The sequence below is a fragment of the Alosa pseudoharengus genome, unplaced genomic scaffold, assembly GCF_046254945.1.
Source record: "Alosa pseudoharengus isolate Yale_2024_CS ecotype anadromous, Long Island Sound unplaced genomic scaffold, YU_APseudo_1.1 YU_APseudo_1.1_scf_15, whole genome shotgun sequence".
Lineage (NCBI taxonomy): Eukaryota > Metazoa > Chordata > Actinopteri > Clupeiformes > Clupeidae > Alosa > Alosa pseudoharengus.
The window spans coordinates 19,839,730-19,866,629 of NW_027468620.1; the positions used below are offsets into that span (position 1 = coordinate 19,839,730).

At 46.2% G+C, this 26,900-nt stretch overlaps 1 protein-coding gene across 4 annotated transcripts; it reads right to left on the reverse strand.

Annotated features, from left to right (window-relative positions):
• Positions 1-8: 8 nt before the first annotated feature.
• Positions 9-24,921, reverse strand: foxn2a (forkhead box N2a). 4 transcript variants are annotated; one of them, XM_076285802.1, is made up of 6 exons: positions 24,791-24,921; positions 12,342-12,937; positions 7,186-7,310; positions 6,690-6,739; positions 5,144-5,212; positions 9-3,752 (listed from the first exon to the last, which is right to left on the reverse strand). In XM_076285802.1, exons 2-6 carry the CDS (start codon positions 12,921-12,923, stop codon positions 3,274-3,276), a joined length of 1,305 nt encoding a protein of 434 aa, XP_076141917.1. In that variant the 5' UTR covers positions 12,924-12,937; positions 24,791-24,921; the 3' UTR covers positions 9-3,273. The 4 variants fall into 4 exon arrangements, with proteins under 4 accessions (XP_076141917.1, XP_076141915.1, XP_076141918.1 ...); XM_076285800.1 differs by lacking the exon at positions 24,791-24,921 and adding an exon at positions 18,696-18,868; XM_076285803.1 differs by lacking the exon at positions 24,791-24,921 and adding an exon at positions 17,313-17,516.
• Between the last annotated feature and the right edge of the window lie 1,979 nt (positions 24,922-26,900).

Genomic DNA, 26,900 nt, shown 5'->3' on the forward strand with positions numbered 1-26,900 from the left:
CAACTCTGTTAAAACAAGAACATTTTTATTCAGTAATACCATATATAATGCAATTGCATATCTTTGGCGAAAATAAACTTTATAAACATTTTATTAACAGAGGTTAGCATACAAAACTCAAGGGTATGTCTGTCTGACAGACATTGGACAACAGACGCAAACTGATACTGGATTGGCAGCTCAAGTTAGTTCAACATGACAAAAACAAGAGAGAGAAAAGGTAATGATCCTCATAATGGTGAATGGGCATTTGATAAACTCAAAGCATTGTTTTAATTCAATTAAAGCAATTAATGAGTGAGTGAGTGGCAAAGGGTCCTTGCAAATGGGGGCGCTTATATCATCTACAAGAACAGCACTGTGTCTCAACTCACAAAATACACACCCTAATCTCAATCACTCCATCAAGCAATCATAAAGACTGGCAAGACCAATGTGAAGCCATCTCCACACAGACCCATGTACTATGAATGCACATTATTTATTATTCGTCCTAATCAACTCTGGCTAACAGACTTCTGTTGACAGACTTGCAAACATATGTTTGCAATGTGGCAGCACAAACAAATTAATAGTTGGCAGTTAAACTAGCTTTGACTTAAATAACATCAAATGACAAACAAGGGTCAGAAAATAAGCTATAATGAGCTTAATGAGCAAAAACCCAGACGTCATTCTGGAATTAGTCGATTCAGGATGATCAGGTCACATGAATTCATTTGTAAAATGTTGGCAAATAACTGAATAATTAGAAGAAAAAAAGGTTTGAAAACAATAGCTTCTTTAATAATCTAGCACACCTGCTTATTGACACACAGGAGGCCTGGCAGTAATGGTTCCGGTTAGGAAGACCCACCCAAACAGTGCATCTGACAAAACATCATGTAATGACAAGCAAAACCATTGATCTGTGGCAGTATGGCCATTGTGATACTGAGAGAAAATACAATTTGTCCTGACCAGCATAACTAGGCTTCACTTGCAAACCATTGCCAAGACAAACCTATGCGACAGAACAGGATCTGACAATAATTCAGAAGTCAGAATCTCAATGTAGAGACCATGAACTGAGCAGATCACACCCATCACACTAAAGCTCGTCACCAAGTGCACAGTTGTCTTCAGTTTGATCCACAAATCAGAAAGCCTTTGCAGAGAAAATGTACATGGCAGCAAATCAAAATGTTTTGGCAACAATAATGAATTTTAAAAAGGGTCTTTATGGCACAAAATAAACCATGACTACTGGGATTTATTTGACACTATAATGCTTCTCAGTGGGACTTGTGTTGCTGATAAGACACTCAGATGGGCTAATGACTTGGCTAATGAGTGACAACACCCTTCTGAAGCCCTGATCCTTGAGCGTCTAAAGTTCCCTCTCGCTCTCCACCCCACTTCACTGTGGCACGTGCAATCTACTCTTACTGTACCCATCACTAGATCCACCTTTTTTGCTCTGCCTACAGAACTGTTCCGTTCTTCTTCTCTCACTGCACACATTCCTCTCTAGCTTTCATCTAATCAAATGTGATCCATTGGCAGTGATCCATCACCTCATCATCATTATTATTATTAAACAAGCTCCATCCTGACCCAGTGTGATGAGCGGAGAAAGCACAGTGAAACCAAAAATAAACGAATCGAGTCGAATATTAAAAAGAGGGAGACATGAGTCCAGGCTGCCGGCCATGGATCTCTCTCACACACACACACACACGTCCCACAACTGAGCTCTAAACACTGTGTGGTGCACATCACACACACACACACACACACACACACACACACACAGAAGGTTAATTGGTCATACTTTTTGAACAAGAGCTACCACGGTTGCCTTTTCTTTTTGCATAGGTTTAACACAGAAAACCAAATTAAAGAGGTTTGCCACGAATATCAGTCTCAGTTTGCACATGGAAACAAAATAACTGAGAAGAAACTGTGACAACAGTAACAAGAAGAGAGAGAGAGAGAGAGAGAAAGAGAGAGAGAGAGAGAAAAAGAGCACAGACAGTGGATTCCCATCCTGAGGGGGCAAGAGGGAGGGGTGAGGGGGGTAAGGATCTTCTCAGCTGGAGCGGGGAGAATCGGCCCTCTCCTCTCTGTTTCCCCTGCTCCCCCAAGCGAGCTCTCCAGGCAGTGGCTGTTCATTGAGTGTCTTTGCCACTTTTTTTATTTTTTTTTATTTCACCCATCAAGTCCATTGAGTAGCTGAGAGCAGAGGCCCCTCTCCATGGATACACTGTGATTGTTGGCAGCCATGAGACGGACCCGTAGCCACCGAAAGGGAGCTGGACATCCAAAGCAAGAACCAGACAAAACAAAACAGAAACAAAACCGCCACAAAGAGACATTTTTTTTTTCTGACATCAACAGTCCAGGACAGTGACATTCTCAACCCAGACCAGTATCGAGGGTTAAAGGTTTTTTGTGATTATAATTATTGCATCTCATATTGTAGGGGGGATGTAGGGAAGGTGAGGCAGTACACTTCAGACGAAAAAAGAGGTGGTCACTTTTCACTTTTTGTTTGTTTTCTTTTTTTTACATTTTTTTTGTCTTTTCGCTTCTTTAGCGTGGGTAATGGGGAATGAACAGTGGCCAGGAGAAGTTAGCTTTATATAACACAGACATGCACTCATTCTCTGTATAAATAGATTCACGTGGAAGAGGACACCGATTTGAAGAGGAAGCATGCAACATCTTGTAGTCCATCTTTTTCGAGGAAACAAAATGAAACCAAAAGAAAAAAAAAAGTACAAAAAAAAAACAAAAAAACACTATCCTTGAACTCTGACACGACGCGAAACCCACTGCAAGGCAGATGGTCTGTGTTGGATAGGCATCAATGTCTTTTACGGTCCCTCACAAAAGTCCCCGTATGGCTTTGTTCTCCTGTGGGAATGGTTCTATTGCCGTTGTTGTCGTTATGGTTGATGCTAGGTGAGGCTGAAAGTGAGGGACCGTTTTCCATTTTGTCACTTTTTTCAGTTTTTCTTGATTTTTAGTCATGATGGTCCAAAAAAAAATGGGACAATTTACGGATCAGAGGAGAGGGAAGGATGCACGCCAGGACACAAAGTCAAGGGCAATCTGTGGGAGTGTTCACAGGAGCACAGAGTGAGAGAGAGAACTAGAGAAAGAGAGTGAGGGAGGGTGGGAAGAGGCTGCGTCTTGTAGAGGAGGCCTTAGCCTCTCCTTTTTCTTTTCCCACAAAAGACGGGCGCCACGCCACGCTACACACACACACACGCACACCTTCCACGCGCCTCACTTCCTGCCCAGTTTTTTGCTCCTGGCGGCATGTTTGGAGGTGGCCTCCAGGCAGGTGCGGATGCCGGCCAGGTGCAGCAGGGAGCCGGCCGCCTCCTTGAGCTCCTCGTCCAGCTCGGCTTTGGCCTCGCGCCGCGCCCGCTTGTTGGCCGGCGCCTTCAGCGAGGGCGGCGGAGGCGGGGACGAAGGCCGCCCGTGGGGGCCCCTCCGCTGCTCTGGGCTCTCGGGGTACGTGTCCGGCTCGGCGTCCGAGTCCTCGTCGCTGTGGAAGCCCTCGCTGCCGGCGCGGCGGGGCTGCCGGTGGGCACGGCGGCCACCCTCGTCCAGGGAGGAGAGCGAGGAGGAGGAAGAGGAGGATGAGGCGGGAGAGGCGCAGCGCTGCACGGGAACGCTGCTGTAGTTGTGGTCCTGCTTGGGGTCGCTGCTCACCAGCACTGAGTCGGGACGAGACAGGTCCAGTGGACTGTCAGGACCACCTGAGACAGAGGGGTCAAAGAAAAAAGGAGGGGGGGGGGGAAGAGAGAGAAAGAGAGAGAGAGAGAGAGAGAGAGAGAGAGAGAGAGAGAGAGAGAGAGAGAGAGAGAGAGAGAGAGAACAAAGAGACAAGGCATCAGCGGTTGATTAGAAACCATCACACAAATGATCCTCAGTCATGAACTCTGTTGGGAACCCTGACATTCCCTCTGAATAAATCCATCATCTGTAACTGAATATGCCAGCCTGGCACCAGCTTCGGCTTCGCAGGGCGATGGTGCCAATCAATATATGCCATCAGCTGCAAGAGCTGTGTGCATGCCTGCTTTTGGCTCAGGATGTGGTCATCAACATGTGGCTCCATAACAGGGAGATTAAGCCTGATAAACACCTATGACTATGAGACCTATTAGCATGTGTCGTGCTTAATGAAGCCACTTGTGACGTGAGGGGGCTTTGACACCAGGACATACAGTTATGCTTAGAGGCATCTGCAGACACAGGCAGGTGTCTATACACTACTCACAAAATGTCAGGGATATTCGGCTTTCGGGTAAAATTTCAGGATGAACCTAAATCCACTATAACCTTTACAAGTGAACTTAATGTGACCTTCTCTAAACTTTTGAATGCGTATGTCCAACAGTTCAATGTTTCAGTACTTTCTGTACTGAAACATTACATTTCACCCAAAAGCCAGATATCCCTAACTTTTTGTGAGTAGTGTACACTACCAGTCAAAAGTTTGGAGACACTTAGAAATTTCCATTCCACTCCATTATAGACAGAATACCAGGCTGAGATCATTTGCATTGTTTTTTAATCAGGGCAGCAGTTTTCAGATTACATTATGTGCTTACATAATTGCAAAAGGGTTCTCGACTGTTGAAGAAAGAAATGGCTGATCTTTAATGAAATATTTACATTGCCCATGATCAGCAACCATTCGTCCAATGTTGCAAAGGCACATTCTGTTTACTAATCTGATATAATTTTAAAAGGCTAACTGAGAAAACATTGGAGAACCTTTTTACAATTATGTAAGCACATAATGTAATCTGAAAACTGCTGCCCTGAGTAAAAGAATTATGCAAATGATCTCAGCTGGTATTCTGTCTATAATGGAGTGGACATTTCTAAGTGTCTCCAAACTTTTGACTGGTAGTAAATATAACAACTCTTTGGCACCACACACACACACACACACACACAGACAGGGACTCCCCAGTGTATCTGCAGTAACTCTAAAAAAAACTTGAGTGGATAAAGGGATGTGAAATGTTTAAGTAAAAAAAAAAAAACATGGGGCCATGCGTTTAATGCAGGCAAGGAGGTAGCAGAGTGTGAGGTGGCAAAGAGCGAGAGAGAGAGAGGAGAGGATGGCTTCTCTTACATCGGTCAGCATGGTGCCCGGGGGCCGAGTTTAAGAGCATCATGGCAGTGGCAGCATCAATGTCAGACTCTGGAAAAGGAGAGAACATGCATGGCGGTCAGGCTTCTACTCTGTGAGAGAAAAAATGTGTGTGTGTGTGTGTGTTGTCTTGCACATGTGGGAGACTGCGCACGCCTATCTTCTCACTTCAAGAATGTGTGTAAACACACACATATGTATACATTTGCACAGCTTCTTGGGTATGCATGCTTGACATAACTGATGTGTGTGAGTGCTTGCGTGTGTGTGTGTGCAAAGGGGGCAGGTTTTCTGAACTCCCATGCCACACTTCAAGGCACCTGAATTATTCATCGGCAACAAGACAAGAGTGGAGAGCAGAACACCACAGCCTCCGTAGTCAAGGTTACAGCAGAGGGGAGAAAGTAAGGGGGAGAGAGAGAGTGAGAGCGAGAGAGAGAAAAGAAAAAGAAAGAAAGAGAGAGTGAGAGTGACAAAGATGTGTAAGGATGGAGAACGCAACAGCGGGAAACGGAGACAGACAGCATTCCTCCCAGTGCTCTAAATTAAACATTAGCCCTGTACTGAACGAGGTCAAAGAGGAACAGCGTCATGTGTATGGTATATATATATATATGCAGGAACAGAGTCATGTGTATGGTCAGGAACAGAGTCATGTGTATGGTATATATTTGCAGGAACAGAGTCATGTGTATGGTATATATATGCAGGAACAGTCATGTGTATGGTATATATTTGCAGGAACAGAGTCATGTGTATGGTATATATATGCAGGAACAGAGTCATGTGTATGGTATATATATGCAGGCGCAGCGTCATGTGTATGGTATATATACATGAGTGGTATGGCTGTGTACAGTGGCAAACATGACCTGCGATGCTGAAACATGAACCCACCGTGAACATACTGTAAGCACATACGACACAGCAAATGTGAACAATCATATGCACAGATCAACATAGCCCAACACCCCCTCCCCCATCCCCAAACTGAGCGTACTGTTAGAATGTGTGTGTGTGTGTGTGTGTGTGTGTGTGTGTGTGTGTGTGTGTGTGTGTGCTGATCGTGACTGTGTGTGTGTGTGTGTGTGTTAGTGTGTGTGTGTGCTGCTCGTGACTGTATCGTCAGCTCGGTGTAAATGAGGCCACGTGCATTCGCTTCCAGAACGGGCACAGATGCACGGATCTACATGCTGTGTGTCTTAATTAGCAAACGCAAGCGGGAGCTTCGGCCCAACGCTCCCAAACACCTGAGCTAAGGAGAGAAGAAAAGAGGAGAGGAGAGAGAGAGGAGTGGAGATGAGAGAGAAGAGAGAGAGAGAGAGAAAGAGAAAGAGAGAGAGGAGTGGAGATGAGAGAGAAGAGAGAAAGAGAGAAAAAGAGAGAGGGAGAGAGAGAACATTGAGAGGGAGAGGACAAAAAGGAAGAAAAAGACGAGAGATGGTAGAGGAATGAAAGGACTAAAAGGAGAAGAAGGGAGACAGAGGTGAAGATGAAGGAGAGAAGGAGGGAGGGAGGAGAGACTCACCTTTGAGGGAGCAGCCCTGCATGAGGAGGTGGCGCGGGGGCGAGGAGGCACTGTCAAAATAACACGCACGCACACACACAAACACACACATGCACACATACGCACACACAGAGAGAGAAAGAGACAAAGAGAAAGAGTGAGCACTCGAGGGCAACAGAGGATAAGGATCAAAGCACACCAGCTTTGTTGTCAAGACAGTACCATGACATCTTTGGACCATTCCAGCCTGTTTGAACAAAAAAGTGTGTGTGTGTGTGTGTGTGTGTGAGTGTGTGTATTTACTCTGTGTGTGACGGTATTTGAAGCCGGTAAATTCATAAAGAAACAGGAATTCACACACATGAAGCTCTCAAGGCATTTATTTTCCAAGGTGTTTAACTAGCAGACCAGACCTTTCCCCTCATTCAAAAAACTAACACTCCGTCACACACGCACCTCTTGGGTTGTTCCTGTGTAAATAGGCTAAGTATTATTGGATTGTGTGCATTTGACTTACCTGGGCGGGGAGGCGGGTGGTGTACAGAAGGCGTGTGCGGTAGGGAAGTGCTGCTTTTTCAAGGCCTGGATCAGGTTGGGCCGGTACTCTGGGTCAACACACCACAGAGAGCCCTTCCCGTTCACCTGAGGGAGCGAGTGCGCACACAGAGAGAGAGGGAGGAAGGGAGAGATAGCAGACATAAGTATAAGTATATATATACACTCTTTTGATCCCGTGAGGGAAATTTGGTCTCTGCATTTATCCCAATCCGTGAATTAGTGAAACACACTCAGCACACAGTGAACACACAGTGAGGTGAAGCACACACTAATCCCGACGCAGTGAGCTGCCTGCTACAACAGCGGGGTTGGGTGCCTTGCTCAAGGGCACTTCAGCCGTGGCTCGAACCGGCAACCCTCCGGTTACAGGTCCGGAGTGCTAACCAGTGGGCCACGGCTGCCCCATGACATGAGCGACACCATTTCCTTTTATAGTATTGCAAAGTATTGAAACTACATAAACATCCAAAATAATACTTAGTGAAAGTGAAGGTATTTTTTAGACAAATGTACATCACATGATTGCTATTTAATGACCTGCATAGATACACATATAGAAGGTTGTTGTCAGGCAAACATATACATGTACATATTTATGGTTTATGTGATGTGCATATCCAAACTTAATTGATTCACTTCTACACACAGCATTTTTCAACACAGAATTCCATTTCCCACCCTGACAAATAAAATCACCAAATCCCAAAAAGCCCTTTAGCGCATGCTCAACCATTCAAACGTCTCTCTCGTCACCCTGGCAGCTCAGTGTTGATGACAGCCGATAATGTCACCCTCTCAACTGCGAGGCAAAGGCATTGGCGGCAGGCTACAGCAAAAAAACCACAATCTTTACCCCCCCCCCCCCCCCCCAAAGGTAGCGTGAATGTACAGGGGGCTCTCCTCTGCGCGCTGGTGGCTGCAGACGCTCAGAGCATACAAATGGAGGAGCACGAGCGGTGTGAACCTTATGGAGGGGGACTGCAGCCATGTGGTCACCTGAGCGGGCGAGACGTGGGTGAAAATCCAGCCACTGCCTGCATGCCTGCGGCGGATACTTAAGGGTTTGTGCGCCGAAATTAGAGGTGGGTGGTATACCAGGTATGCGTACGTTATAAACAATATGAATTTGAAAATATAAACAATATGAATATGAACAACATGAAGAATGGATTTTGATTATACGTGCAGGCATACCTGTGAATGCTGCAAGAAGATATTTTTGGAATGCAGAAGCAATTATGCTAATAGAAAACAGTGACTTACTACATGCTTAACTACCTCTGTGCTGTTAAGAGTGGAGTAACAGCTGTCATGCAGTTGCCATAACTGTGCTTTCCCCATGCAAAGGCATTTATATTGAAATTTCAAGAAAAACAAATGTATCAATATTACTGAATCGATCATGAATGTTCCATGCTTCAAAATGATAGCGTGACATAAATGTTAATGAATAAATGAGCCGAGATGGACAGAGGTCACGCTTTATGTCCTCATCTCGGGATCAAAAGGCTCAGAGACTCATGCTTCTGCTCGATCCACTGTTTAGGCAGAGAAATAGCGGCGGGCTGGACAGCGGCCAAGCCTGCATCGGCTCTCTTGTGCATCTTAGGTGTGTTTCAGACACATGATGTATGACTGTGCTGGAACGGAAGAGAGTGGCCTCTGTTGCAAATATATGGGGAATATATGCTGAGGCTCAGGAGGAGAAAAGGGCTTTGTGGTTGGAAACTGTGCTTTTTCAGAGGTGTGTGTGTGTGTGTGTGTGTGGGTGTGTGTGTGTGTGTGTGTGTGTGTGTGTGTGTGTGTGTGTGTGTGTCTGAGGGAGTGCACAGTGTTCTTATCATTTATCTCTCTGTGCTTTTCCAGTCCTGTCTGCAAGGAGTGGGAGGTTGAGGGAGGGAAACAGAAAGAAGGGGAGGGAGGGAGGGAGAGGGAGGATGAGATGAAGACCGAGAGGGAGGATGGATGGATGAGTGAAAAAGAAGACACATGAAGGGGATGAGACAAGGACCCACGCAATGGAGATGGACAGAGATGCCACCGAATGAGAAAAGATTAAAGACAACTAGAGAGAGAGAGAGAGAGTGACAGAGAGGAATATAACCTTGACTCAGATTACCGGTCGACTCATAAACAGGAAGGAGGAAGCGTTGCCGCGGCAACCAAAACCAGGCAGTGTCATTTGAAACCCACAGCAGTGCTCGCTCGGCAGGCAGACGGATGGGGCTGGCTGGGATGGTGCGGTATAGCACAGCGCACGCCGCCCGCCACACAGTGAGGCTGCTACAGCGCTAGCCACCATCACCTCCTGGGCTGGGAAAAAAGCCGTCCCCCTGGTGGGTCTGTGTGCGGTGTGGTGCGGGGCAGCCCCGCTGTGCTTTTTGGTGACTCAGTACTGGGCGCTGTGGCCGGGATGAGTGCATTCACCAGCTCACAATGGGCCCACAAGCGCTCTGGTTTCAGTTGGTGCCTTCACAAAAAGACCTGCCTCTCTCCAAAAGCCCAGGGGGAGAGGAGAAGCATTGTGCTGCTGTCTGCTGTGCTACCACAAAACTGGTGCTCAAACGCCTTCGATGCTCCGGTCCAATAGCCACACTACTCCCCTGTTTACATGACTAGCCAACCCAGACCACACAGTATCTATCTCCCACCCATCCTACTGTCACTCAAAAGTCCACCGCTAAGCAAATTAATGGAGCCAAGACCCCCCACCCCCCACATTGACTCACTCACTATGATCAGGAATCAATGATCAATATTGATCAGTGAAGTTGGGGGTGATAAGTCACTGTTGTTCAATCACATTTCCAGAAGCTCTGGGCTAAAAAACAACTTGTTGTGTTCTCTGGGACTTTGAGCCATGAACTTTGACTTTGTACTTTACTCATGGAGCAACCTACAAAGTTTTCCCTAATTGTGAGAACTGGGCTGACGCAAAGCCACAGAGGTTAACTGTCTGTGGAAAGCGCTGCACATGCAGCTGGGGGAAGAGCTGGGCTGGTTTGTTTTTATTCTTTGGCCTTTTTAAAGGTTGACTTCACCATCAGCCACCTGCAGTCAACGAGTGTGTGTGCTACTGATCAACTGATCCGCTGCCTTCTCATTATTACAGTGCCAGTGCTGTGTGTGAGCGTGTGTATTTGTTTGTTTTTGTGTCAGTGAGTATGTGCACTGGTCAAATTGCATGGCACATGCAGCTGTCTGACAATTGTCTGCCTCTTACATTACAACTACAACATTCAACTGTTTTGTGATGTCTGGACAGACAGTGGACAGTATTTTTTCACTTCAGTTTTTTTTTCACATGTTTTTTTCCTACTTGATGAATGATTAACTAGGCTACTCAATGGTGCTACTATATTGCCTGTTGCTTCTCATATAGAAGGAATTTGCAAACATTGATTCCTTTCATGTAAGTTTGATTATTACCAGGCAAATAACCAACCAGCTAAATAGCTGTCGGCCATCCAGAGCCATTAGATATCGATATTAGCACCTTAAAAGTGCATATCTGTCGAGTCGACCCCTAGCCAGCGTGGCTGCTCAGAGAGAGGCTGCTCTTGCACGGTTGTGTTTGTGTTTCCTCTGAGAGCAGGAGGCTGTGCGACCTTGACCAGATTCCAGCCTTATCAGGAGGAGGGCCATTGAGGGGCCTACTGGCACTCACTGCCCCCACACTGGAACACAGTGACTAGTGGCACACACACACACACGCACACACATATTCTCTCTCTCACACACACACACACACACACACCTAACAGACAACAAACACAGTATTAACCCTGGCAAACACACCAAGACAAACTGTATAGACACTAGTAAACAAACCACTACCACAGCACTGACATTTGGACACTGGCAAACATATCACAATCGCAGGGTTAATTTATGTAGTGGTGAACCCACCTTAACCACACCACAGTGCTAACATATGGACACCAGCAAACACACCATAGCCACAGTGCTAATTTATGTCCAGTGGCGAACACACTATAACCATAAGCGCTAACATATGAACACACGTACACAGTAGGGCTGCAACTAGCAATTATTTTCATAGTCGGTTAATCTGTCGATTACCTTTTCTTTTCGTGACAGCGTGAAATAGATGCCACAAACTATTCATAGATAGATATTTGCAGCACTACATTCTAGCAGGGCTCTACAGTGCGCCCATTTCACTCGCACATGCGAGTAAAAATGATGCCGTGCGAGTGCAAAAAAATATTTAGGCGCACTGGCGCGAATGACTTCTAACCATGTCAATATTTGTCTACAAAATACACCGCAACATCGAGAAACATTACTGGTGCAAACCATAAAATCACGTCGCGAATGCAGCATAAAAACTACACCTCCCATCAACGTTAGCAGTTTCGCGTTGTGACTCGCTAGTAGTCGCTTCTATCAAATCCAAGAGCGCGCAGAAAAAGCGGAAAGTTAGACTAGCCAGCCAAGATGCAAAGATTGAAGAAATTAGTTTTTCTATCCACCGAATTCATTGGATATAGGAGGAACAGGATGAGATTCTGAGAATGCAGTGAGAGAAGGAAAGGTAACCTAACATGCCTTTTAGCCCAGTTGACGTATTGGCTGCAATATGCAAAATATAGCTGTAGTGAACCCGCACAAAAGTAGCCTCCCGTAATGCAACAACATAGACCATGATGACCTCTAAAGACCTCAGCAGCAGCATGAGAGAATTCTGTACAGTCATTACTGTGAGACTGTGTCACTATGTCACGCCCCTCTGCAACACTCAGACCCACTACGCTTACAGCAACAAATGAGTCACTCAAAGCAACACCTCTTACAATTCCTCCCAATAAAAAGGTCACCAAAAAAGAATAGGAGAAAAAAGCCTTCCCGTTGCATCGTAAGTGATTAAGTGGTTTAACACAAACCTCATCTACTAGAACACTAAACAAAGTACAGTTTGGCCGGCTATCTCACTGAATAAATATTAAAGGAGGGCCCTTGTTTGTGGTATGTGGCAATCAATAGAGGTATTGCACTAGGTAGAGTTTTAGAACAGGAATCGGATCATTAACATTCTGCTGTAGATTCTAAAAAACATTTCTTTTTCTCCAGAACTCTTTGGCTTCAACTCACCTTCCCAATATTCTTCTCCACTTTACGGAAGCACTTGTTGAGGGACAGGTTGTGGCGCACCGAGTTCTTCCAGCCAGTGGGGGCGCTGGAGAAATAGGGGAAGTGCTCAAGGATCCAGCCGTAGATGTCCTTGACGGGGAGCGACTTGCTGGGTGACTGCTCGATAGCCATGTAGATGAGCAGCGAGAACGAGAAGGGCGGCTTGGACTTCACCGAGTCCCGCTCCCCGCCCTGGCCTGCCCCTCCCGAGGATGACGAGGACGCTGACGCCAGCGGGCCGAGCGCAGGCTCGCCCTCGATGTCGAAGAGCGGGCTGCCGCCCCCTCCAGGTGCAGCTTCACCACCGGGCCCGCCCAGCGTGAAGTTCTGCAGCAGGTTCTCGTGGAGCCAGTTGAGGTTGGTCAGCTCCTCGTCGGCCGCTGCTTGGTCCAATCGCGTGGCCAGCGGGCTGGACGCGCCGCACTGGGCCTCGGGCAGGGTGCCCGCGCCGCCCCACGGGGCCTGCCTCCCCGCACGCTCCTCCGCCACCACCCCAGGGCTCTCGGCTTTCTTATCCGGAGACATCCCGATGATTGGACCCATTAAACCAAGACGGTCTACAGGAGCACAGGAAAGCAAAGAAAAGAATTAATGACAGTGACAACTTCAAGAAATGGGAGCAAACAACTGCACAGCAAGGTATTTTGTTCTTAAGACACTGAAAACATGATTTGCATTGGACTAACTAAGGTAACTGATTAGGGAGTGACACTCCTGATATGACTGATATGACATCCGATTCTGCCCCCTCCCTGTTCTTTTGCCTCCCCACCTCCCCCTTCAGCATCTAGGAAGCATCTGATGAAGAGCCTCCTCTCTCCACTCCTCCCTTCTCCCCTCCTTCTGGTGCTCCAGTCTGAAGCAGACGGCTCTCTTTGAGGAGTCCTGCTCGAGTGGCCCGGGATGACTCTCTCGTGCGCTCGTGCGGCCTCTCATCGCCGCCTACCTCGTTTCTCGAGTCTCCGCGCAGCTGCTCGTTAGCCTTTGACGAGCATGAAACGAGCCGCTGTAACTGAGAGGCCGTAACCAAGAGGAGAGGGGTGGGTGGGTGAGGCTGAGAGATGGAGGGGGGGGATGCTTCACATTAATGGAGGGGTTTCCAGAGACAAGCCTCGTGCTCTCCCTCTCTCTCTCTCCGTCTCCACTGTACGAGTAGGAGAGGTCAGCCAGCTGCCTCTGGGTGAGGAAAAGAAAAAGACCTCCTCAGCACAGAAACCAAAGGATCAGAAGACAGCCAGTGAGAAGATGGGATTTAAAAAACAAATGCAGGCCAGCTGACGCGGTTTCCATCTAGGTGTGAAATGAATGAGGCTAAATAAGAGGAGTGCTTGACAGTCTAAATGCTGCCGGCAGCCTTGGCTAATTTTAAGCCATTAAGTCATTACAGACAAAAGGGGGGCCCATTCATAGAGGGGTATTCTGTAGAAAATCACTGGCATTCCTCAGCACTGTACTTCAGAAAAGTCAAAATAATGATGTAGCACTTGAGTTTGCACGAAGCCAACTAAGTCATACTGTTGCTTGTGTTCTCACATGGCATAAGAAATAAGAAGAATAAGTGAGAGTGACTGAGAAAAAATGGTGAAATAGGGTAGGAAGAAAGCGATAGAGAGAGATAGAGAGAGGGGGAGAGATGAATGGATGAAGAGAGAAAGAAAGAGCTGTTGGTCAAATGAACCGGCAGCACAGTGTGATGCCCCTCCTGTCTGCTCACACCAAGCTGTAATCTATGCCCTGCATGTCACCATGACAACCATGCTGTCACTTCAATTAAGGGGGTGAAGCAGAGAGACAGAGAGGGAAAAAAAGAGAGAGAGCGAGAGAGAGAGACAGAACCACAAACAGACACTCAGTGACAGACAGCAGCGAGTGAGCTAAGGGGTCCTCCACCCTGCCCTCATTCTGACTATCAGCATCCACACCTCCCTGAATGCTCACCCAGCCAGCCAAGTGGGCAGGCCACCCCCTCACTGGCACACCCAGCATGGGCACCAGACGTCCCTGTCTGGGCTGGATTTGGGGGAGGGGGGGCGGTGGCACGGGCACACATTTTGAACCTCGGGAAGGCTTTTTTCACTGGCTTTTCAATGCATAAGTGGGTCATGCTAAGGACGTAACCTACTGCATGCTAGAGGGAACAAGAGGGAGAGGGAAAGAAAAAGACAGACGAGGGACACAGAGAGAAAAAAAACGAGAGGGGTGCAGGAGAAAAATGGATGAGACCAAGAGAGAGAGAGAGGGGTACACCAGGTCTCCCACCACCGTCTCCTGGTTCCCAGCCAACGTCCTGACTGAGAGTCTTAAACCACTGGAGGGAAAGGCAGAGCTCTGGAGAGGGTCTGCAGCCCTGACTACATACACTCAGGCAGACACTAGATATACTCAGACAGGGAGCAGGAAGGGCCTGAGGCTTCCAGGACGGCTGGCCCCGGGGGATAGAGGGAAGAGTGTCTGCCTTTAAAGGAAGGAGTGCCCATTGAAATCAATGCACTGAGGCCTGAGAGAGGCAGAGGAAGGGTGAGAGAGAGTAAGAGAAAGAGAGAGGGAGCGAGAGATGGTAAGTGCAAGAAGTGAGAGGAGCCATGGAAACAGTATTTTAATAAATAAGTCGTCCTGAGCCTACGATGAATCACAACTCTCAGAAAAAAGGAGCGATCAGACATGTCAGGCGGCAACAGAACTGCCCGATTTCGTTAAAGCGATGCTCCACCAAGAGCTTCCCTCAGACATGGAAGAAAAAAATACTCACACTCTCTCTCTCTTTCACACACACACACGCACACACACACACACACACACACACACACACACAAGAGAACAACCCACAGTCAATCTCTCTCTACAGGGGTAGACATGGCTGCAGGTCGGCTCCAGCGCAGAGAAAGAGACATCATCCGTCTCCACGGAGCTCCTGCGCGTCAGCAGAGCGTTTCGGTAGAGTGGCGCGCTCCATGTCAAAATGTGACAACGAATGACTAACTGGTGAGACGCGTGCGTTCAAGTTTACAAGCATGACTAAGTGTCTGACTTTATTAGAGCAGCATATTCTCATCAGGCTGGCAAGAATAGGTGATAGTGAAAGAGTGTCATAGAATCTTAAACTCAACACACATACACAAACACGTGTACACCCCCCCCCCCCCCCAACACACACACACACACACACACACACACGCACACACACACACGCACACACACACACACAAATGCACAAATGAGCGATATGAGCGCCGCCTCCCAGTGTATCCAACAGCTGCTAAGCAACCAGCGCGGGGTATATTAATCCCGATTAGCGACATAAAACCCCCCTCACCTTGGCTCATCCACACAGGCCCTGACATATTAACACGTGTCGAGCCAGGGGTAGAACAGAGCTCTCTGCCCATTTAAAACACACACACACACACACACACACCTTCTTGGCATTTGAATAGGCACGAGATGAAGAGGGGTGGGAGAGACGGAGCCGCCACCCGGGCCGTCTGCGAAGCGGCAAAGTGCTTTTTACGCGATTACCGCCAGTCAATTATCAGCTTTGTTATGATTATCGTCATTATCATCGCTCTTATCAAAAGGCATCAAAGCGGGTGCCGCCGCCACCCGACAGGCACACCATAATGGGCCACTTGTGACAGAGAGCAAAAGAGTGGTAGTAGGGGGGGGGGTTTGGGTAGGGGAGAGCAGTGAGCTGATGAAGGAGACGAGAAGCGTCTCTGTCTGTTGAGAGCCTGGGAACACACACACACACACACACACACACACACACACACACACGGCTGCATCTGGCACCCCTTGCTTGCGTGTGGGAAAACAAAGAACTGGGGAAATGAAATGACGACCCTTTTTAGCTCGGCTCCTCTTCAGCAGCAGGTTCAAGCGCATGTGACAAAAAACAACAATGTGCCCACATGCTTTAATTGTCTCATTTAAGACATTAGAAGTCATTACTGGGTGGTGTCAATTAATCAGTGACAGGATCTACTTATGAGCTGAGCCATCATATCCAATAACACACACAGAGAGAAATTCACAATGAGAGATAGAGGCAGACCGACAGATAAAAAGAGCGTGTGAGAGAAAGAGTGACAGTCGGTGTGAGAGTGAGAGAGGACAATAGTGAGGAAAGAAAGACAGAGACAATGACAGATACAGACAGAGAGACGAGACAGGAACTGACAGACTGAAAATGAAAGTGGTGGAAAAGTAACCTCCAACACAACATCCAGGAGACTACAGGAAGAAAAAGCATGTATAATATAGTCAGAGAGAGAGAGAGAGAGAGAGAGAGAGAGGAGATAAAGAGAGAGAGAGAGAGACACACAGACAGAGACATGCAGACAACGCACAGCGCAGCCTACAGAAAGTTATCCAACCCTCACAAGGTTATCATAACAGGGGCGTTGAACTGGATGCGCGGCGACCCCGGCTCCCCACAGAGCGGGTGTGATTCCAGTCTGCTGCAGAGAGAGCAGATAATGGAGTGAGATCAATACTGTCTAGAAGTGCTGAGGCTAGCGATACGCAGCGTAGCTCGTCCGCCCCAACAGCAGCCCTGACCTAACACTATACACAAGGACGGAGAGGGAGAGAGACAGAGAGGGGTAGAGAGAGAGAAAGAAAGAGAGAGAGAGAGAGAGAAAGCGAAAGAACGCGCCAGGACTACCGCTAACTGAACAAAACCGGTAAACTTTAAAAACTTTGAACAAGTTTAACAAGTTTAAATAACACTCACTTTTGGAAACGGTAACCACACTTTTTAGTCATAACCTCACGCACACAAGCAGAAATTCACAAGATAAACACACCAAGTGAGCTGAAGTGACGTCTTGCTCTGCAACGACGTGCCTTTCTCCCCAATCAACACGGACTGCCTAAATTTTTTTTTTAAAAAAACACTTCCCCTGCAACAGAGAAACAATGACTACTACTCACATTCCAGTGTGATATCTTTATCATCTCAGCAGTGGACTACGCAGGCTTTGTGTCTGGAGCTTTTTAACTTTGGCCCAGATCAACAGGGTGGTGTGTGGTGGTTTCACGTTGACCCGCGAGGTCAGATTCTGCGTGCTCTTCTCCTCTCGACTGGTTATGTAAACGTCACATCGAGGAGGCTCAGATACGCACTCGTGGGTCGCCTGACACTGACACGAAGAGAAGTTTACTCCCCATCCTACCCCCACCCCCCATGTCACAGTTAGGGACTGAATATAGCAACCACCCAACTACCACCCCAACCCACGCATACAAACCACCACCCCAAGGCCAAACTTGTGCGTGTTCAACCCTAGATAAACAAGCCTGGTGATTTCGAAGAACTCCAGTGCAGGCCCGCTGCTGAGGCACCCAGCGCTGTGTGTCAGCTGGGTCTATGCACCGGACGAGGACTGCAGGAGGTCATGTGACTCACCAGGAGGGCCACCACAAACCCCCCCCCCCCCACCCACCCCCATCCCCCCAAACACACTCGCACACCACCACATGCTAAATGGGACAACTGGGGGCTCTGATCAACAACACCAAACACATGGACAGAAAGGTCGAGCGACAGTCTGTGACAAAACTATTTGGAGCCTCATTATTCACGACACCAGACACATAATCAACAGAGAGCCTTTGCTTTTTTCCTCACCCCTCACATTTATCTAATGGCAGCCCCTTGACTTAGCCGGCACTAAAATAGCCCTCCTGCTTGCATTGAGGAATGGGCCTTCTCTGCATCTGCAGCATGGGTAGAACAGGCCAGCCAGCAAGCTGACATGACATTCAGGCCCAGTACGCTACCCCTTCGCTCAGTCCAGATAAAGAAAAAAAAGAAAAAAAGAGCTGTTGTTTTAATTTTTATCTCACTGCACAATATGGTGGTGAGGGTGTTCCAGAGAGGCTGAAAAACAAGAGGAAACGTCAACCATATCTTTGAGGAAGTTCAATACCTCCCCCCCCCCGTGAGTGTTTGTTTTGTCTTCCACCCCCCCCCCCCCTTTCAAACAAGTAAACCTCCCCTCTAAGCACCTCACGGAGACTGACCGAGCGTGTTGGCCTGCGTACTGATCCCGCAGGAGAGGACCTGCCCCCTCAAACAGGGCTCCATTTACTCTGAGGGGGGGATTTTCTGGTAATTCTTCCTAAAAGCACTACAGCTTCTCTCTGGACGAGTCCACTGGCCACATTCCAGACTCGGCTAATACATGGGGCAACAACGAATGGACTCTGAAACGCTCACACAAGTCCCACTTAGCCATAGACCCTGCAATTTACCCATGAAAGAGAACAAATGCAATCCAAATACTTCTATGTCACTGAAACGTGATACGTTACCACACACAACATGCGTATGCATCCTGAGAGATGATGAAAGTCATGTTGGAGCGAGATCACAGCTGAGAATAGAGGCTTCCAGGCACTGAGGTCAGGAATGTGGAAAGATTCAGACGTGCTGCGTGCCTCGGAGCGGTGTGCTTCTGGGACACAAGCAGCTCTCCAGCAGAGGCAGAACGGGTGCCGCTTACACACACAGCAAGAGCACTGAAAAGCTGTCAACACACACATGGCGCGCGCACGCGCCTGTACACACACACTAGAAGAAGCTGTGCTCAACACACGTACACATGTGAAGAGAAGGTTAAAAAAGTAGGTCCTCTGAGCTGTGAAACCACCAACTTTCCCCCACTGTGGAGCACGCCCTGAGCCTAGTAATCAGAGCGTGACACACCGACGCACCTGCTCGATCCTCCCCGCTCTCATCTTCTGACTAAAACATGTGTCACACAGGCAAATGTTGCATCCTGCTACGCCCCAAACTGATGCATTTTAATATTAGAGGGATTCCGATAACATATAGTCCCAGCGGCCTCTCCTTTTAGAGCTCAGGATTTAGGGATTAAGGGCAGAATTCAATACAGGCGCAGTACGTCTCAAAACATGTCGCTGAAAAACAACAGCCTTTCGAATCCCATCAAACTTGTTTAACCGACTGCCTCGAAGTCAGCTGTGGCCAAGCACGAGATGCGTGTGTGAGTGTGATGTTTTCATTTCTGAAAATGCCACTGTCTGAATGGCTTCCAATCTGATTCTTTCAGTTTCCTCCAGTCTTTCTATTCAAAGAAAGATAAATTAAATTGAACAAACAATATATAATATAACATATATAATATACACTATAACTAAAAGATTGTTCACTACCAAACAGGCAATGTCTGCCAGTTAAAGTCTGCTCAGCAAAACTATCCAATATCTTTTCTTATTTTATGAAAAAATATAATATCTGTGGTAGCATGTTTACCCCAAAGCCACACCTGAGTTTGTCTATTGGACCTCAAACAGAATACCTACATAACTGCACAACTGAAGTCAACAGGATGAAAAAAATGTGGCAATTCAACAAATGCTTGTTTTAGTAGTTGATTGTTGTCCATCACATCTTCCCCTGGTGGTTACATCTAATTTTCTGTGGGATGTGGGGGGGGGGGATCTCCACCACCACCATATCCCGACCATTCCCCTCCTGACCTGCATCACCCACGCTAGCAAGTGAGGCAGTCCGCTGTCACACTGCCATCTCAATTAAACAAGGCCCGTTCACTCGGCCAAGCGCGGCCCAAACAAAGAGCCATTGTTGCCTGTGACATAAGGCGCAGTCTAGGTCCTCTCCCTCGCGCTTTCTCCCTCTCTCTCAATCAAGCCAACGGTCACATTAGCATTGCTTACAATGGGAGAGAGTGAGAGCGCTGGCTGCTAGCACACATCTTAAATCCTCTCGGCCATGCTCAGACAGGGGGAGGGATGCGCACAGAAAAGGGAGGGAAACTGAGGGAGAAGGGATGGGAGGGGTCCAGGGCAGAGTTGTGACAGGCTGCAAGAGGCTCAATGCACAGGGACTGTGACCAATTCGGAGATGCAAAACACACACTATGAAGTCGCCTCACGGGCGCCACCAAACAAGCTGACCCTCCTCGCGCTCGCCATACAAACGACCCATGTGACTGGGAAAAACACTGATAAACTAAACACAGACAAGCGCAAGCACACAAGCACACACACACACACACACACACCAAAGACCACTCAGAGGAAAACAAACTGCCCCCATAATCAATGAGGAATCGCTAACGCAGTGAACTTTCACTGTGATGACGAAGAGCAATTTTTAACAAAAAAATATCAGATCCAAAATGACATGTGCTCTTTAGCAGGAAGCAGGGTGAGGTTTGGGGGGGGGGGGGGGGCTAGAGCAGTGCAAAATTTGCAACCCAAATTCAGAGCACAGCCACCTATATTGAATTACAGCACGCTGATGTCACGTAACCAAGACAACTAAAGCGTTGCAAGCTCATGGGGATGTCCCTCCCCCTGGTCCGTTGCTCTGGGCAAAAAAATATATAATGGGGATGAGGGGAGGGGGGCGGGCTAGACGATGAAAAATGTGTGCAGCTGCAGTCATTAAGAGCAGTCACCTCGCAACAAAGGCCAGATAATATCAGCAGATGAGCGCTGGGGCCTTGATGGAGGCTGAACAGAGGCTGCAGTTTAGGCTCAGAGTGGTCACCAGAGAAACCTGACATGGACGTCAGGAGACACCGCTTGCATTACGCCCACCCCTATCTTGAACACACAGTAGACGAGTAACCACTGTGGTTCTTCAAATAAAGCACCACAACTATTTTCTAAAAATTAATTTCTTCATTTTTTCCACTTTCTTTATAAAAAACGATCCAATTTTCCCCCAATAACATGTTAGAGACAGGTTTCTTTGTTCAAATTCTGCAGTGGCACCTCAGTGATGAAAACAGACTTCAAAAGAACGATCCCCAATCCAGTGGCTCGACTGTCTGTCAAAACCTAGACACAGGTGCGTCTGCAGAAATGTGCTGGCTTTGTTGCATCCCTCCACAAACTCTTCTCAGATTAACAGATTTTTAAAAATGTGGGAACAAATAAACAAAAACAGGTAGCCATACAGCATAGGTTATGCAAATTAAACTACAACAACAAAACATGTTTCTCATGAGGTAAACAATAGTCTTCCCGTCAAAACATTTTGTCACGTAAGGACATAAATGACGACCCATCGTCAGAAATTCAATAAAGGTCAAAATAATGTTTCCATTCTTTCTCCTGAAAGGAGACATTCATCTATGCATCCATAGGTAAACAAGGTATAGCCTGAGAACATTATATCTTAGGGCAATGTGACGATTGACTGAGGCAGGAGGAAAAAATCTCTCTCCAAGATTTCCCGTTAACTAAATCAAGCAAAGAGGGGTTAGAGAGGTCAGTGCTGCCACTTCACCTGGAGTGAAACGGGAGGCTTTTCTCCCTCCTCCTGCAGGCTCATCTCATTTTTCAATGCCAACAACACAAAAAGGGCTGCAAACCAGCAGCCTCCCCCAGCAGTACCAGTCACTAACTCCCAAAAAAAAAAAAATCACTCCACATTGTGACCAGTGGACACTTCCCCATGCTGCCCCAAAGTGCTAATTGCTTTTAAAGGGCACTGATCCTCCCCACTGCTTTCAAAGGGGACAGAATGAAGAGAGGCCTTGCAATCTCGAGTCACTGAGTGGCCAGGTTCTCAAGCAAGTAGCTTTCCCAACCAACCACTTCAGCGAGAGAGAGAGAGGCTAAGCAGGCATGCTGTAGCGACCTTCAAATGATGAGGTGGTCTTCCAAGGGTGCACTGAGGCATCCAGATGTGGATGGCCACAGGCTTTCGACCTGCGGGTCTTGCAACCAACCCCCTTAACTCCCCACCCCCCATTCCAGAAATTGCACGACTCACCATATTGCATGTGAGGCAAAAGCCTAGTGCAATTAACGCTCCTATGCTGGTTACCCAATTAACCTTGCTCTCTCAAGCTCTGGTGGAAGTGACCCCTTTTGCTTATGACAGCTTTTTTCCCGTCTTCAGATGTTGTAAAGGTCTAAAGGTCTGTGGCAATGAAAAGCGTGTGGCTGTAAACAATGTTTTGCAGGGGGCAATTCCCATGACTCAACCCCTGATAAGGGTGAATCTTGAGTTAAGGAATGATCTCAAATAATTACCCCGACGGCATCATAGCATTTGCATGTGAATATAATATGTGCATGAGTGCATGCGTGCACATGCACACTCTCGTACACACATACACACACAGAAAGCCCAGCAGATGGTTTGAAGACTTCACACAACACACAACACACAAACACAGGGACTGCCCAGGGCCTGAATTTCTGGCAGTAAAAAGGACGACAGGTTGATCATTTGGGTTTCTCCTCTTTTATCTTTGCTCTCCTCTGTTTGCCGTTTATCTGGAGCAGAGTTGTCAGCAAACAACATCTGTTGAATGAAACAGGATAACTGGGGCCATCTCTTCTGCCATTAGCCTCACCCCCATCCTGCTCCACCTCTGTCAAACCAACTAGACAACGGAATGACAAAGAGGCAGTTTCATTCAAACGTTGCTTAGTATCTAGGGCAATCCTGTAAATCCATTCCATAAGGACTAGCCTACTATTTCCTCTGTTTCCACCAGTGAACCCAGCCATTAACCTTTTGGACTTTGAGATTCATACATCAGTTATATCAGAAAACCTTTCAGGGTTGGCAGTGGTTGGGGTGGGAGTGGTGAATTAAACTTAACTGAACAAACACACAGTGGCAATGATACAAAAAAGAAGAAACTAATTGTAATATTGCGGTGTTATGATGACGTGTCATACACCTAAATTCCACATATTAACATTGTAATCATTGACATTTCTCAAATACATTCTGTATGGTAAATAATAGTAACTGACAAAACAGGATGCCAATGTCTTAACAGATTTCATAACAGATAGAACTGGGGCCTACTGAAACATGTCGGTGGCGACATTAGGGTCCAGTCCATTCAAGTAGTTCTATGGCCAGTTAGCTCTAAATCTGTGGCGATTGCTTTGGTAACTTTAGCGACAACCTGCGTTAGATCGATGCCTTTCCGTGCGTTAGTTTAAAGTTATCAGAGTAACAGATTGCTTCAGGTCAAGGGTCATCTGCCTAAACCAGGGAGGGAAAAATCAGCTGCTACAGTGACTGCAATGACTTAGTTGATAGATACAGAGCATTCTCTTCATCAAGAATGTTTAAAAACTACCACCATTATTACTGGTCATCCATTATAGACAGTTTCAACCTGCCTAAAATGAAATGCTTCGAAAATAACAACTAATCATAAATTAAGTTAATTCATAAACGATGAGCAGGGTTCGCTAGACCTAGTGCATGCAAGTCTGAGTTTATATGTCGATAAACTGTGTAGCCTACAACACAGGCACTCCATGAAAATTAGGTAGCGCATCAAATTGGTACTTTTTTGGAAGCGAACCAAAATCCCTGACATTTTCCTTTGAGAAACTACTCCAAACACTTGATTTTCTCTAAGGAGAAAGAACCATACTTTAAAATCACCATAGCAAGGGCATCGTCAAAGTTGTTATGACCGAATGCTGTGGTTAACAACAACACGTCCACAACAGCCACATCCTACGAACAAATCAGTCATATAAATTCGCATTTCTGCCCGACTACATAGGCTACTAGCTACAAAGTTGCCCCAGTTTGGCTCCAGTGGGCAGCTGAGCTGGTTACATTGTCAGTTTTATAACACCAGATGCACCACACATCTGTCGGGCTTGGATTAGACGAGAAGACATTTCAAACAGTTAGACAGGCGCTATACAAGATGAACAATTTGAAAGACGACATAAAGTCCAAGTATGCAAGTTGCGGTTGGATGTTCCATAGTTTAAATGACCATTACTTGATAAGCCTTGATATATGGGTGTGCAGGACCAATGATTATAGAAAAGCCTAACGTTATTTATTTCACCTGAAACAGTTTTACAGCACGCTGCGCTTGGCGAGCCAGTTACGCGTTGGGTAGGTAGGATATGCTAAAAAATCTGAAACATGAAATGTGGTGAAGCAGTAACATTACTGTCTGTTCCAAGTGCAAAGAATAACGTATGCCACACGAACACTCAAATGAGTCAACGCTTTCGTGCTTTCCGCCACCACTACTGACCACAAAAGAAGTTTTCCTTCGCTAGCAGCACCACAGCTAACTAGCTACGACCGACGAACCACATGGACACTTCGGAAAAGTGGTTTATTTTCACTTGTTTGTTATTCAAACGTAAAACAATGGATACTCAACTAGATTGCCTATGTGTTACTATAGATACATCTTTAAATGTAACCCCAGGTCACTGTCTTGAATAAAAGAAATGTAGGAAATGTCCGTCCGGGCTACCATGCTTGCTACAACGACAGAACTGGTTGCGTTATTATGAGTCAGTTTTCCCCTTAGCACTAACAGTTATCGTACAACTAAAATAAATTGTGTTTGGTTTACTGACTTCAAAACTCTATTAAAAACAATGGTTTATGTACTTACATTCATACACGCTGTCCCTGTGAAGCAATGTAATTCAGGTTGTGTACTTAGTGTGCCCTCGTTTAGATGCCTGTCTGCTTGGACTGAATCAGAGAGCAGCAGCTGCTTCCTCCATCCGCGCGGCGAACAGATCACGCCGCTCGAGCCGCACGGCAACGCTACCAAACCCTGCGCCGTCGCCAAGGCAACAGACCTACTTCAGCCAATCAAACCCCCTCCCTTCTGACATCCCCCTGGCAACTGCCGCAGCACAGCACAACTACTGGTGAAATGTTCACTGCACGCCATTATGGCTCAATTATACATTTCTCCCGTGATAGTGTTTCAGTTGTTTTAGAAATGTAAAATAACAATTCATTAAGCAAATGTGGATTGCCCTATGCATTGCAAATGCATTGAAGTGGAGGCGATGATAGACTGAATAGTATGTCTGCATTGGCTAATTTGGGATTTAGCAAGATAAAATAATGTAATAAGCAATATCAGATTGATGACAATCACTGGGTTTTTGTTCCACGTTTGCTGGGGAATCCATTTAGGGTAACCACAGCCAAGGCCTACGTGTGACGTCAAACGCGTTTAATCCAAGCATTTCCATTTACTCCCTTATGTAATCTTACTGCTGAAAATGGGTAAACCCAGTTTTGAAGCCTTATGTCAGACCCCCTGGACTCACTGTCTTTCGAAACAAAGCCATTGATGAGTAAAAGGAAAACAAATACTATTTTAAAGCAAAATAAGAAAGAAAGAAATAGTAAACACACACAAAAAATCTTCCACTGTTGTCATTATTGACTGAGGCAAATATCTTTCTATTTTACACATTCTTGCGTATGTTGGCCTTACTGGTGTGGAGCATCTGTGATTTCACACTAAACTGTCACTTCAACAGCAGAGTGATATGTGACTCTGTAGCCTACATAGCTTACCCAGCTGTCCAGTGGAGTCAAAAACCTCACAGCCTATAGTAATCCAACATAATTTACCTCCTGATTTCTCCTCATTTTTTCTGAATGATCTAATTTTTGAAGTTTTCACCCATTCTCTTAACTCTTTCCCGACAGGGCCAAAACAGGCCAAAAATGACTCCTTTGATATTTCATTCTGCTGTGGGTGACCTAAGCATATCTCAAAGAAACCATCCATTTTCTCTTGAAGCCAGATAGTTAGGCTACACAAATATATGTTTGACATGACAATTATGTATTATTTATATATACTAATTAGCATAAATTAGCATACCATTTGCATATTTCGGGCACATTTTTTGAGTTTGTGAAGCTCCTCAGCTTCAACACAGCATGTTATAAAAAAAGTGAAATAGCAGAAAGTTGCATTTACCTGTTGGCTAAATAAATACCAAGTTTGGTAGCAATTGGGTGAAAGGAACTCTAAATAACTAATTTTGAAATTATGTATACAGACGAGCCTAAATAACCATTATATAGTTTTATTATCAATTAGTTGCAATATCACATTTGTATCAAAAAAAATAACTTACAATTTCATCTCATACATATTATTTTGGTTAATAATCATGATTTTTTTTTGTCAATGTGTAATAATCATCAACAGTTTAGACTGTTAAAACAGATGAACAGTTAAAATGACCCAACAGAGTCAGTGTTGCTGAAAATGACCCAACAGATTCAGATACCTCCCACACGGAGTTACACTACAGATTTGGCCCCTACCCTCTCACACCACACAGTTTCATATCACTAGACAACATGGGCATATGTACTTTTAAAAACAGCTGAACAGTATGTCATTACTACCACTGAACCTCGGTCGATTGTCATTACTCGCCATGTTGAAATATCGCGATTGGCGCTTGACAACCAATCACAAAATATAAAATCTAACCAATAGCAAAAATACAACACATATCCAAGGAAAACCTATTTATTTGATTGGCTTAGACACTCATTGACATACAAAGACGTTTTCACAGGGTTTCAGTGAAGAAAAATGATACTTTTATTAATTTCCGTCATCAGTACGTACGTACTGATTTCTCTATGGGCTGTCGGGAAAGAGTTAAAGTCAGCAGCAAATTAAATGCCATGACATTTAGCCTAGGCTGGCACTTTGTTGTGGGTTTCTCAGT